This window comes from Ceratotherium simum, chromosome 34 (assembly GCF_057802395.1).
Source record: "Ceratotherium simum simum isolate JZ-2026a chromosome 34, ASM5780239v1, whole genome shotgun sequence".
Lineage (NCBI taxonomy): Eukaryota > Metazoa > Chordata > Mammalia > Perissodactyla > Rhinocerotidae > Ceratotherium > Ceratotherium simum.
In genome coordinates this window covers 19728656-19742984 of record NC_141933.1, presented here as the reverse complement: position 1 = coordinate 19742984, position 14329 = coordinate 19728656, and the positions used below count along the sequence as shown (strand labels likewise).

The 14329-nt window shown below is 34.5% G+C and overlaps 1 protein-coding gene and 2 pseudogenes across 1 annotated transcript; all 3 read left to right on the top strand.

Annotated features, from left to right (window-relative positions):
• Window positions 1-15: 15 nt before the first annotated feature.
• On the top strand, window positions 16-2279 carry LOC101398044 (olfactory receptor 4C12-like; annotated as a pseudogene).
• Window positions 2280-7936: 5657 nt separating this feature from the next.
• LOC101389822 (olfactory receptor 4A47-like) lies at window positions 7937-8866 on the top strand. Its single transcript, XM_004436974.1, has one exon. It carries the CDS (start codon window positions 7937-7939, stop codon window positions 8864-8866), a length of 930 nt encoding a protein of 309 aa, XP_004437031.1.
• A 1813-nt stretch (window positions 8867-10679) lies between these two features.
• Window positions 10680-11772, top strand: LOC101398301 (olfactory receptor 4C12-like; annotated as a pseudogene).
• The last annotated feature ends 2557 nt before the right edge of the window (window positions 11773-14329 follow it).

Sequence of the window (14329 nt, the reverse complement as noted above, 5' to 3'; positions counted from 1 at the left end):
TGAAAGCCATACCAAATGGGATATAGCGTTGAGTAAATTTCCTATTTATCTCTCGTTATAGTCTCTAGTCCTCTTCCCCAGAGGCAGTCACTTAAACTGTTTCTTAAGATTCATCACATAATAATCTTTGCAAATGCAAGTGTATTTAAATATATTTATGTTTTCATCTGTATATGTAAATATTTGTTTTTGCTATGCAACATCTTGAAGATATTTTCATACTAGCCCATATAGATCTGTTAGTTCTTCTCATACTTTATAATACTGCTGTATAAGTGTATACTCAACTGAATGTATCCATTCCTCTGTCTCTCCTTCCTCTTCTTTTTCTATGCCAAACAACTTTGTCATAAATATATATTTTTGAATATGTGCAAATATGAGTTCCTAGAAGTGGAACTATCATAACGTATTTGAATCAATGGGCAGATAGTATACGTATATAAATTGTTGGTATTCATAGTTATTGCCAGACTGCCATCCTTGAGGTTGTACTAACTGCTGCACTCCTGCCCACCATCTATGAGAATACTTTTGTCCACATTCTCAACAACCAATACATGATAAATATTTATAGCACATGGCAACCTGATTAAAGTTATTTTATTTCATTTATATACTTTAATCAACATCCTTTTAATATAATTGAGTTTGAGTAGTTTTCACACGTTTGATATAATTTGCATTTCTTTTTCTGTGAATTGTCTATTAATATCTATTATCTATTTTATTCAATTGTTGGTCTTTTGCATACTGATTTTTATGAGTTAATTGAAAGTGATCCCTTTTACTATTGTATATGCAATTATTACTTTTCTTGCTTGTGTTATGGTTTTAATGTTTTTGTATTATGTAGAATGCTTTTGGCAAGTAATATTTTTTTCTTTACATTTCGTATTTAGTGTTTTTTTTGGTTTTTATATCTTGCTTAAAAAAACATTCCCCACTTTGATCTTACCAAAATATTCTTCAATCATTTTTTAGCATTTAATTTTTTAAGTATTTTTGTGGTCTTATATATTATTTTAAATATTTTGATCCATCAGGAATTTATTTTAATCTAGAAGTTAAATAGGGATTGAATTTAGTTGTTTTTCAGAATTTTAGTTTTTTTATAGTTGCATAATTATCTTCTTGCTCTCGATTTGAAATCCAGACTACTGTATTCTAAAGCCCTGTATGTATTTGGATCCAATTCAAGACTCTATTCTCTTTCACTGGTCTCTTTATTCTGATACCATTTGACACACAATGTAATTGCTTTGATATATAGCACCTTTTGATACGTGATAGGACTAGCAGTCCCTCATTACTATTCTTTTTCAGAATTATGTCTATTATTCACGTGTGTTTGAAAATTGTTTAAAGTAAAATAATAAGTTTAAATTAAAAAAAATAATATAAGTTTAAAAGTAAAGTAAGTTTACAATTAAGTTAAAAAGTTTAAAATAGTTTAGTCACTAAACAAAGTTCAGTTATTATTTTCAGTAAGATTCAATTTAAGAAGATTAATTTAAGAGGAGTTTATATCTTTAGAGTATTCAGAACTGTTATCCATGAACAGAATAGATCTTTTCATTTAGCAAGTCATCTTTTATACCCTTATGTAGTGATTCCATTTCCTGCCTGTGTTCCTTATCCCTTATAGCTAGCTGCTGTTCTTCACCCATGCCCCCTAAAAAGCTAGCTGGCACTTTTGCTTTAAGAAAAAACATCTCTTTCAGGAAGTGCAGGACTCAAGTCTTTGCTGAATATCTTTTGGTGCTGCTGAGATCATTCTACCCATGGTGCTTGCCAATGGCAACTGTGGCCATCTGCAAACCACTGTACCGTGAAATCATCATGAGTGACAGGGATTTGGCTTCCTCTCTCAAGTGGCATGAGCCAGAATCTTTGTCCTTGCAACCATTCAGATCCTCTTCATGATCTGTCTGCCTGTCTGTGGCCCCAATGTCATAGACCATTCATCTGTGACTTAAACCCTTCGTTGAATCTCATCTGCACGGACACTCATACCCTTGGTCTCTTTGTAGCTGCCAACAGTGAGTTCATTTGCCTGTTAATTCTCTTCCTCTTGATGGTCTCTGATGTAGTCATCTTGTACTCAGGTACTTGTACCTAAGGACTTATAGCTCGGAGGGGAGATGCAAAGCCCTCTCTACCTGTATCTCTCATATCACTGAGGTCATCATAGTCTTTGTGCCCTGTGTGTTCATATATTTGCACCAAACGTCATCTTCTCCATTGATAAAGCCGTGGCTATGTTTTGTCAGAATTAGTTAGCATTCTTAAAAAATGCAGATTCTCAGGACACAGCAGTAGAAATTTTAATTTAGTAGTTTTGTTATCAGATTGACATATCTACCTTTTAAACAAATTACCCAGGTGTATCTGAAGCCAATGATCTTTGCATACAGTTTGAGCTATTATGTTCACTTCAGGAGCCTATTAATGAAGCCATCCTCGTCTTTAAATTTATTTTTTAAATTATGGTAAAATATACAAAACAAAGTTTACAACTTTAACCATTTTAAGTGTCCAGTTGAGTGGCAGTAAGTTAATTCGCATTGTTATGCAAACATCTCCACCATCTATCTCCAGAACTTTTTCATCTCCCAAACTGAATCTCCACATCCATGCAACAATAGTTTCCCATTCCACCTCTCTGAGCCCCAGGAAACCAACATTCTACTTTGTGTCTATAAAGTTGACTACTACTTTAAGTACCTCACGTAAGTGAAATCATAAAATCTTTGTCCTTTTGCGACTGCCTTATTTCACTTAGGATAATGTATTGTAGGTAATCTATGTTTTAGCATGTGTCAGGATTTCCTTCCTTTTCAAGGCTGAGTAATATTCTATTGTTTGCATATACCTCATTTTGTTTAGACATTTATGCCAGTAGACACTTGGGTTGCTTCTACTTTCTGGCTATTGTGAATAATACTGTCATGAAAATGGGTGTAGAAATAGCAGAGTGTTTGAATTTCTGCTTTCCATTATTTTGGATATATACACAAAAGTGGAACTGCTGAATCATTTTATAATCTTTTGTTTAATTTTTTGAGGAACAACCATAACATTTCCCTAGCAACCGCATCATTTTACATTCCCACCAGGAGTGCATAGTTGTTCAAATTTCTCCACATTATCTCTTACATGTGTTAGTTTTTGTTTTCCTCTTTTCATAACAGCTATCCTAATGGATGTGAAGTGGTATTTCAATATGGTTTTGAATTGCAATTCCCTAATGATTAGTGAGGTTACGCATCTTTTCATGTGCTAGCTGACTATTTATATGTCTTCTTTGGAGAAATGTCTATTCAAATCCTTTGCTCATCTTTAATTGGTTATTTGTTTTGTTGTTGTTGTTGTTGTTGAGATGTGGCAGTTCTTTGTAGGTTCTGCATATTAATGCCTTATCATATATATTGTTTACAAATCCTTTTTTTTTTTGATGAGGAAGTCTGGCTTTGAGCTAACATCTGTTGCCAATCTTCCTCTTTTTGCACGAGGAAGATTGTCACTGAGCTAGCATCTGTGCCAATCTTCCTCTATTTTGTATGTGGGATGCTGCCACAGCATGGCTTGAAGAGCAGTGTGTAGGACCACCCCTGGGATCCAAACCGGATTCAGCAAACCCCAGGCAGCTGAAGCAGAACGTGAGAACTTAACCGCTATGCCACCAGGCCGGCCCCGTTTGCAAATCTTTTCTCCCATTCCATGGGTTGCTTTTTCACTCTGTTATAGTGTCATTTGATGCAGAAAAGTTCTTAATTTTGAAAAGTACAATTTATCATTTTTTTTTCATTTCTTGCCTGTGCTTTGGATGTCATATCTGAGAAAACATTGCCAAATCCAGCATTTCTTCTATATTTTCTTCTAAATGTTTTCTAGTTTTAGCTAATATTTTAGGCCTTTGATCCATTTTGGGTTAATATTGTATATGCTGTAGGTTAGGGTTCAATTTCATTCATTCGCTTATAGATATCCAGTTTTCACAACACTGTTGAACAGGTGTACTTTCCCCAAAGAATACTCTTGCAACCCATGTAGAAAATCATTTGAAAACATATACAAAGGTTTCTATCTAAACCCTCTATTTTATTCCATTATTCTATATGTCTGTCTTTGTGCCAATACCATACTTTTTTGATCACCACAGCTTTGTAGTAAGTTATAGGATCAGGAAGTATGAGATTTCCAAATTTGTTCTTCTTTTTCAAGATGTTTTGGCTATTTGGAGTCACTTGAGATTCTGTATGAATTTTAGGATGAATTTTTCTATTTCTGCAAATCACACTTTTGGGATTTAATAGGAATTGCATTGAATCTCTAGATCACTTTAGGTAGTTTGACATCTTGATAATATTAAATCTTCTAGTCCTTGAATGTCTTTCCATTTGTTTCTGTCTTCTGTAATATCTTTCAGCAACATTTTGAAGCTTTCAGTGAACAAGACTTTTGCCTCCTTGGTTAAGTTAATTCTTAAGTATTTTATTATTTTTAATGCCGTTGTAAATGGAATTGTTTTTTTAATTTCCTCTTTGGGTCATTCAAAGATAATACAGAAATTCAACAATCTTTTATGATAAAAAGCTCTCAAGAAATTGGGTATAGAAGGAATAAACCTCAACATAATAAATGCCATATAAGACAAATCCACAGCTAACATCATATTCAGAAGTGAAAGGCTGAAATCTCTCCCACTAAAATCAGGAACAAGAAAGGTGTGACCATTCTCACCACTCCTTTTCAGCATGGTATTGCAATAAAAATTCCCATGAAATTTTTAGTTTTCCTCATATAGATTATGTCGTCTGTGAAGTGAGATAATTTTACTTAATTGATTTTTACTGAATATTACTACATGTAGCAGTGTTTCCAATGGTAGCAACTTCCTATCCTTTGGATCTCAGCTTACACATCTCCATTTAAGAAAAGTCTTTTCTGATAACCTTATCCGTAGTACGATTCTCCCTCTTATGTTCTGTCACAGTACCCTGTTTGCTGTCTGATAAGCACTGAATAAGACAATAATTACTTATCAAACTGTCCCCTTATTTGTTGCCTGACTCTCTTATAAGAACGTAAGTCCCATGCAGGAAGGACTTTTATAAGATTTTTTTTCTGTTTTACCAATTCCTTTGTCCTCACTTGTAGCACAGTTCCTGGTATAAAAGAAATCTTAATTAAATTTGAGTCCAGAAGCCTGTAGAGGGAACTCTTACACCCTATCAAACATTCTCAATTACACCAAATAGGAAAAGACCTGTGCTTGCATCTTCAACAGGAAGTTAAACTACTTTACTACTCAGGGAAGATTCTTCTCCCAACCTGGCAGCAATCCAGCCATTATGAAATTCTACAGCTCAGCAAATGAAAAGCCATAGCCTCCCTGGTCTGTTACCTTCCCTCAGGAACTTCTTTTTAGAACAGCCCCTCCCTACTCCCCCTTTTTCTCTATAAAAGCATACTCTCCTCCTTTGTTTTCCAGATTTGCCTATGGTTCTCCATAGCATGCACGTCCCAAGTTGCAATTCTTTTGGCTGTGCTGAAATAAACTCAATTTGATGGCAAAAATAAGAGGCGAATTTGCTTTTAAGTTGACATTGACATAAAATAGGTGCTCTTAATTTTTAAAAATAATGAATAATTGGATAAATAATCAGTTATTACATCTAAATTGGTGAGAAATTTTTAAAAATATATTACCACACTTCAAGCAGAATAAACTGAGTATTAAATAAAAGGAAAGAAAAATTTGCTACGACAGGTGAGTAAATACTTGATAAATTAATTTTCATGGAACAAAATGACTAGGCTGATATTTTATTCTTGACTGGCGACAGTCTTATAATGGTTCTAAAAGCTTTTTTTCTTCCCTGTTACATCTTTCTGATCCTAATTATGTGATTTGGCCTGGTAGGACCTTTACTATATATAAACGTTCTTTTAAATTTTATGGCAAATCCCAGTGAATTTCATTAAGCAAAAATTAGTCTTGGGCGTATGCCAATTCCAGGACTCAATGATGAATATGGTTGGAAGGGATAAAATGTCCAACAATTTTTGTCCCTTTGGGGAAGAAGATGCTATCATCTTAAGAACTGATATAAAATTTTCAGGAGGTGCTTTGTTAGGCTTAAAGCATGACGTTAACAAAAGCAAAAGAATTTCTCTCACAATCTTGGTTCTAATAGGCTGGCCATAGCAACACGATAGAACAAGGACTAAACAATTGAACGGTATTTTTCTATTTTGAAGTTAGTAGGAAAGAAGTTACTCCAGAAAAATATCCCTGGAAATGGCTAGTAGCTATTCTTATGTAAAATTAAGATTTGCTTGCCTTTTTGATAAATTATCCTAACATAACAAATTTGTGTTTTTCTGTGTACACCATGGAAATCCTAGGAAATAATCTTCTGTGCAAGTTGAGACAATCTTTTAAATAATCAGAAAACTCCTTGGAGAAAATGGACAGATAGTTAAATGAGACAAAAGATATCCTGATGTGATGCAGCTTTGTGTCCTCTGCTGTCACACTGGATGAAGGAAGAATTCCAGGTCCATATGAATGAGTTAAAAAGTCTTCCTTCAGATTGTGAACAAGCCTCCACAAGGTAAGACTAACTGTAACCAGTGTTAACCAGGCTTCACAATTGTGTGAACTTCTTCATTATGTAAGAAATGAAATCACTTTGAAATAAAGCCAGGTGCAATTCTAGTTTTATCATTTAAAAATGTGTGACCTTGAGAAAATTAATTAGATATTCTGAGCCTCAGTTTCTTCAACTATGAAATGGGATTACAGTTCCTGTTACTGTAAATATTAAATGTGATACATTAAATTGTGAGCACATGATGGAAATCCACTATAGGAGTTTTGAGCAGTGGAGTGATATAGTCACAATTAGATTTTTAAAAAGGACCCTTTGTGCAGCTTAAGGAGAAGAAATCATTGGAGGTCAGAAGGAACATGCAGAACTGCGGGAGTAGGCTATTGCTGTTGGCCAGGGAGAAAACAATGGTTGGGAAATGATCAAATTTGTGACATATTAGAAAGTAGTGTCAAGGGAACTTTTAAAGGTATCAATAAGTAATACGAGAGCAACAAAGGAGAGAAGGTCACTGTGAGATTTATGGTCTGAACGATTTCATGGAAAGAAGTACCGTTTACTGAGATGAGGAACGCCTGTGTTTATTGTAGAAAATTGAAAATTTAGTTTATAATACTAAATTGTCATCCAATTAGAGATGTCTAAAATTGGAGATATTGCATATACATGTTTGAAAATTAGGGGAGACATAGGGGCTGAGACATAAAATTGAAATGCTTCAGAATTTGTTGGTCACAGAAAAGTGAATTATCCATCTAAAGACCCTAAGAAAGCAGTCTCAGTGAGATCTGAGACAATCCAGGACAGTGCCCTTCCATTCATAATTCGATCTACTCACTTTGAATAAATAAATTAACTTACTTTAAATGAGTCTCAAGTATTACACGTTTGTGACTTTACATATGGTGCACCTTGACATGGATTCCCCGTCCCATCTTCTTTTGTTCTTTCAGTTTTCCTTTAAAACTCAGCCAAAACCTTCCTCTGGAAGCCTTCTCTGATTCCAGTGTGATTGGTGTATTTCTACACTGTGACCCTTAGCATTGTGTGAATATTTTTATAACGACACTTATTACATTAGCCTAGAATACATTGATCCCTCACTTTGTATCAAATCACTGAGGGTAGACAACTATGCCTTATTCAACTTCATAATTGCAGTGTCTATGACACATTTGACACAAAGAGAAACTCTGTACACATTCTATTAATTGAATGTGTAAATAAAATATGAATTTTAACACATTTAAAGTTTTCTCACTTGCTCTGTAGGTAAAGTGCTTCTAATATCTGAAGTCAGCACCTATAAAGATTAGATGGAACAACGGAACAATGTGACTTACTTTGTCCTCTTGGGCCTCACACAGAATCCAAAGGAGCAGAAAGTCCTTTTTGTTATGTTCTTGTTCTTCTACGTTTTGACCATGGTGGGCAACATGCTCATTGTTGTGACCGTGACTGTCAGTAAGACCCTGGACTCCCCAATGTACCTTTTTCTTGCTAGCCTGTCAATAATGGATGTCATGTATTCCTCTTCCATTAGCCCCAGATTGATTTCAGACTTATTCTTTGGGAAAAATACCATATCCTTCCAATCTTGTATGATGCAGCTTTTTACAGAGCATTTTTCTGCTGGATCAGGGGTGTTTCTTCTGTTGGTGATGGCCTATGACCGCTATGTGGCCATCTGCAAGCCCTTGCATTATTTGGTCATCATGAGGCAATGGGTGTGTATTGTGCTGCTAGTAGTGTGTTGGATTGGAGGTTTTCTGCACTCAGTAATTCAACTTGCCACTATTCATGGGCTCCCGTTCTGTGGCCCCAATGTCATTGATCACTTTATATGTGACATGTACCCTTTATTGAAACTCATCTGTACTGACACCTATGTCATTGGCCTCTTAGTGGCAGCCAATGGAGGACTGATCTGCACTATTGTGTTTTTGCTCTTACTCATCTCTTATGGTGCCATCTTGCACTCCCTAAAGAACCTTAGTCAGGAAGGGAGGCAGAAAGCCCTCAAGACCTGTGGTTCCCACATCACTGTGGTGGTATTCTTCTTTGTTCCCTGTATTTTCATGTATGTGAGACCTGCTAAGACCTTCCCCATTGACAAATCATTGAGCGTGTTTTATACAATCATAACCCCCATGCTGAACCCATTAATCTACACTCTGAGAAATTCAGAGATGACAAATGCTATGAAGAAACTCTGGAGAAGAAATGCCATCTCTTACAGTAAATAAGTGCATCGTCTACCATGAAGAGAGTCATTTGACATTAGGGTCCAATCCTTTGAATGCAGAAGTCTTCTTAAATCTGATTCTGACTTTCTTTTCTTCAAAGAATTTGATAATTATAATTAAGGAGAGAACTATGTGATTGTGTTATTAATTACTGTTTCTCTCCCTGCTAGAATGTCAGGTCTGTAATGACTTTATCACTTTACCTAGAAAGCTGTAATGCCTATATAGCAAGGAGTCAATAACATATAATGAAGTAGTGAGGACATTTTTATATAGTTACCTTAATTTTTAATCGATTTATACATTTCTCATTTTTACTACTTTCTGAGATTTAGTATTATTTCTATTTAGATTCTTGTCATTTAAGTTAATTCTTATAGTATTTAAAATATTTTATGCTGCATACTCTGTCTTCTCTATGAAATTTCAGTTTCATTATATATAAAATTTTAGCATAATACTTCTAGATTTTTAAAGAAAAATTGAAGTATAATAGACAATAATCAGTAGTAAAAGTGAAAACCATACAAAATGGGATAAAGTGTAGAATACATTCTCTATTTACCTCTCAGCATAGTCTCCAGTCCTCTTCCCCAGAGGCAGTCAATTAATCTATTTCTTAAGATTCATCAGATAATAATCTTTGCAAATGCAAATGAATTCAAATATATTTGTGTTTTTTTTTCTGTGTATGTAAACCTTTACTTTTACTATGCAACATCTTGAAGATATTTCCATACCAGTCCATATAGATCTAACTCTTAGTTTTTCTCATACTGTATAATACTTCTTTATAAATATGTACTAAAATTAATGTATGCATCCCTCTTCATGTCGTTCCTCATCTTTTTCAATGACAAATAATTTTGCAATAAATATATGTTTTTGAATATATGCAAGTATGAGTTCCTTGAAGTGAAACTGTCATATATGTGTTTGAATCAGTGGTCAGATACTGTATGTATATGAAATGTTGGTATTCATAGTTATTGCCAACCTGCCATTCCTGAGGTTGTACTAACTGCTGAACTCCTGCTAACCATCTAGGAGAATACTTCTCTCCACATTCTCAACAACCAGTACCTGATAAATATTTATAGCATATGACAATCTGATTAAAGTTATTTTATTTCATTTTTTATACTTTAATGAAAATCTTTTTGATATCATTGAGTTTGAGCATCTTTTCACATGTGATATAATTTGTGTTTCTTTTTCTACGAATTGTCTATTAATATCTTTCACCTATTGTATTCAATTGTTGATCTTTTGCATACTGATTTTTATGAGTTGATTATATACTAAAAATGAGTCTTTTTACTATTGTATATGTAATTGTCATTTTTCTGGCTTATGTTACAGTTTTGACATTTTTACACTGTGTAGAATGCTTTTGGCATCTAAAATTTTTTTCTTTACATTTTGTATTTAATTTGTTTTTTGTTTTGGTATCTTGCTGAAAAAGACTTTCCCCACTTCACTCTTACCAAAAAATTCTTCAACTATATTTAGCATTTAATTTTTTAAGCATTTTTGTGGTCTTTATCATATTTTGAAACTTTTGATCCATCTGAAATTTATTTGATATAGGAGTTAAATAGGGATTGCATTTTAGTTGTTTTTCTAAATTTTAGTTGTTTTTCATAGTTGCATAATTATCTTTTTGCCATTGATTTGAAATCCTGACTATTGTATTCTAAAGTCCCGTAAGTATTTGGATCCAATTCAGGACACTATTCTATTTTTTTGATCTCTTTATTCAGGTACCAATTGACACACAATATTATTGATTTGATGTATAACACATTTCGATATGCGGTAGGTTTAGCAGTCCCTCATTACTATTCTTTTTCAGAATTATGTCTAGTCTTACATATGTATGTTTCAAAATTAAGTTTAAAATAAAATAAGTTTACATTTAAATAAGAAAATAATATGTTTAAAATTAAAGCAAGTTTACAATTAAAATGAGTTGAAAGTAGTTTAGTAACAAGACAAAGTTCAGTTATTGTTTTCAATAAGATTCAATTTAAGAAGATTAATTTAGGAGGAGTTTATATATTTAGAATACTGAAAAGAATTGATCTTTTCATTTAACAAGTCATGTTTTATACCCTTGGGCAGTGCTTCCATTTCCTGCCTGTGTTACCTACCTCTTATAGCTAGCTGCTGTTCTTCACCCATGACCCCTAAAATGCTAGCTGACACCTTAGCTGGAAGGAAAATCATCTCTTCCAGGAATTGCATGACTCAAGTCTTTGAAGAGCATCTTTTGGTGCTGCTGAGATCATCCTACCCATGGTGGATGCCAATGACCGTTGTGTGGCCATCTGCAAACCCCTGTACAATGAAATCATCATGAGTGACAGGGATGTGGCTTCCTCTTTTGAGTGGCATGAGCCAGAGGCTTTGTCCTTGCAGCTATTCAGATCCTCTCCACAGTCTGGCTGCCTGTCTGTGGCTTCAGTGTCATAGACCATTCGTGTATGACTAAAACCTTCTGTCAAAACCCATCTGTATGGGTGACACTCATACCCTTGATCTCCTTGTTGCTGCCAACAGTGGGTTCATCTACCTGTTAACGTTTTTCCTCTTAATCATCGCCTATGTGATCAGCTTGTACTCTCTAATGACGTATAGCTTGGAGGGGAGGTGCAAAGTCCTCTCCACCTGTGTCTCTCACATCGCCGTCATCATCTTAGTCTTTGTGCCTTGCATATTTATATGTTTGCTCCCAATCACCACCTTCTCCATAGATAAAGCTGTGGCTGTGTTTTATACCATCATCACTCTCTTGTTAAACATCTTAAACATTCACACGCAGAAATTTAGAGGTGAAGAATGCTATGAGAAAGTTGTGGAGTAAAAAAGTGACTTTGAGAAATAATCATAACAATGTAAAATGACTCTATCCTTTAAATGGAGAAGAGAAAATAAGATAATTTCTACAGTTCATGGGCCAAATCAAGACTATTTGTCAAAAGTATGTTGATGTCGTCATATAGGCCCCCCTTCAAGGAAACATCCAAGAAGGAAATTATTTATCATTATAAAAATATCCTATTTGGATTTATGTAGTTCCCAATTTGTTGTCGAACTTTAATGTAATATCAAAATTAGTTAGGGTTCTTGGAAAAAGGCGGATTATTATGACACAGCAATAGAGATTTAAATTAGTAGTTTTGTTGTTGTATTGACATATGTACGTTTTAAATAAATTACCCAGATGTATCTGAAGTCAATGATCTTTGCACACATTTTAAGCTATTTTGCTGTAGTTTATGTTCACATCCTCAGCCTATTAATGCAGTCACCTTCATCCTTAAATTTATTTTTAAAATTTTGGTAAAATATACATAAAATTTACAATTTTAGCCATTTTTAAGTGTTGTGTTCAGTGGCATTAAGATAATTCACATTGTTATGCACACATCACCATCATCTATCTCCAGAACTTTTTCATCTTCCCAAATTGAAACTCCACATCCATTAAACAATAATTCCCTGTTCTCCCTCTCTGAGCCCCAGGCAACCAACATTCTACTTTCTGTTGATGAGCTTGGCTACTCTATGTACCACATGTAAGTGAAATGATACAATCTTTGTCCTTCTGTGACTGCCTTATTTGACTTAGCACAATGTATTGTAGATTAATCTGTGTTGTAATATGTGTTAGGATTTCCTTCCTTTTCAAGGCTGAATAATATTCCATTGTTTGCATATATCACATTTTGTTTATACATTTGTCTGTCAGTAGACAGTTCAGTTGCCTCTATGTCATGGCTATTGTGAATAATACTGCCAAGAAAATTGGTATAGAAATAGCAAGGCTTTGAGTTTTTGCTTTCCATTATTTCGGATATATATCCAAAAGTAGAAGTGATGAATCATATGATAATTCTTTGTTTTAATTTTTTGAGGAACTACCATAACATTTTCCACAGCAGCTACACCATTTTACATTCCCACCAGCAACGCACCACTGCTCCAGTTTCTGCACATTCTCTCTTACGTGTGTTTTCGGTTTTTTTTTTTTTTTAATAATATCTAGCCTAATTGGTGTTAAGCTGTATTTTATTATGGTTTTGATTTGCCTTTCCCTAATGATTAGTGATGTTAAGCATTCTTTCATGTGCTTACTGGTTACTTATGTATCTTCTTTGGAGAATGTCAATTCAAATTCTTTGCTCCTTTTTAATCCATTTTTTTGGTTTTTTGTTGTTGAGAAGCAGAGGTTCTTTATATATTCTGTACATTCAAATTTTATCAGATGTATTATTTGCAACACACATCTCCTTAAACTTATCCAATATCACATTGTACCATGTTACCTATGTTTCAGACACAATGGCTTCATTTTTGCCCTAAGGCCCTTTCACTAGCTCTTCTTTATTCTTAAAATGCTTGTCTTCTACAGGTCCACATGACTGGCTCATTATCATTACTCAGTCTTCACTCCAACTGCCACCTTCTAAGAGAGGTCTCTCCTAACTATCCACGTAAAGCCATCCTCTTTCTCTTTGAGTTACTGTCTATCAAACAATTCTGTTAATTTTCTCCATAGCATTTTCACAATCTGATTTATCTGTTTCTTATTTCTCTCTTCCAACTAGTATATAAACTCCGTAGAAGTAGAGGCATTACTTTTTTCATTCACTACCATATCTCTAAGCTTCTAGAACAGAGATTGACACAGAATAAATGCTTCATAAATATTTACTCAATAAATTGCCATCATCTCCATGTAACAATTATTAGAATAAGTATGTTTGTAAAAAGATGGCTTGTTACCTGGAATCATTCTGAAATTGATGACATTCCACCTTGGTGATAAATTGAAATGGAAAATTTCAGATTAGTTTGGTATATGTCAGGGTCCTTATCTGAAGAGACAGAATCATATCTAGAGAGATTAAGAAGAAGGGACTTACTATATGAAATTATAGCATAAAGAATCTTTGTAAGGGCTAGAATCACAAATTCTAGGCTGAGTGACAAGGAGCAGTTTGCAGAAGCACACCTGACAGGACTGGCATGCTACAGGAGATGCTGCCTCTGCTGATACTGTGACCATGCTGGCACTGGCTAACTGCAAAGGTGCCACCACTGCCTTGACTTGGAACTCCACTGACGCTGTTGATTACGTGACAGAACCCAGCCTCAGATAACTAATTCCAATTTAAAGACTTGCAGAGATAATCCTCGTTGACAGAACCCAAGTCACATGTCTGCAATTGATTGTCAAGGAGATCTGAAAAATGTAGGCCTTTGGATTTTACGTCAGGAGAGTGGACACTACATCTTCTGGGACAGTAGCAAAATGTCTGAGAGCATTCAAAGATTTTGTGCAGCCACACACCTTTTATTTTCACTACAGCTGGGGATGGAGTCTTGTGTAAAGTGTTTTATTTTATCTGGTAGATAGTTGTCCCTGTTGCTGTTTGTCCTACATGTAAGAAAGAA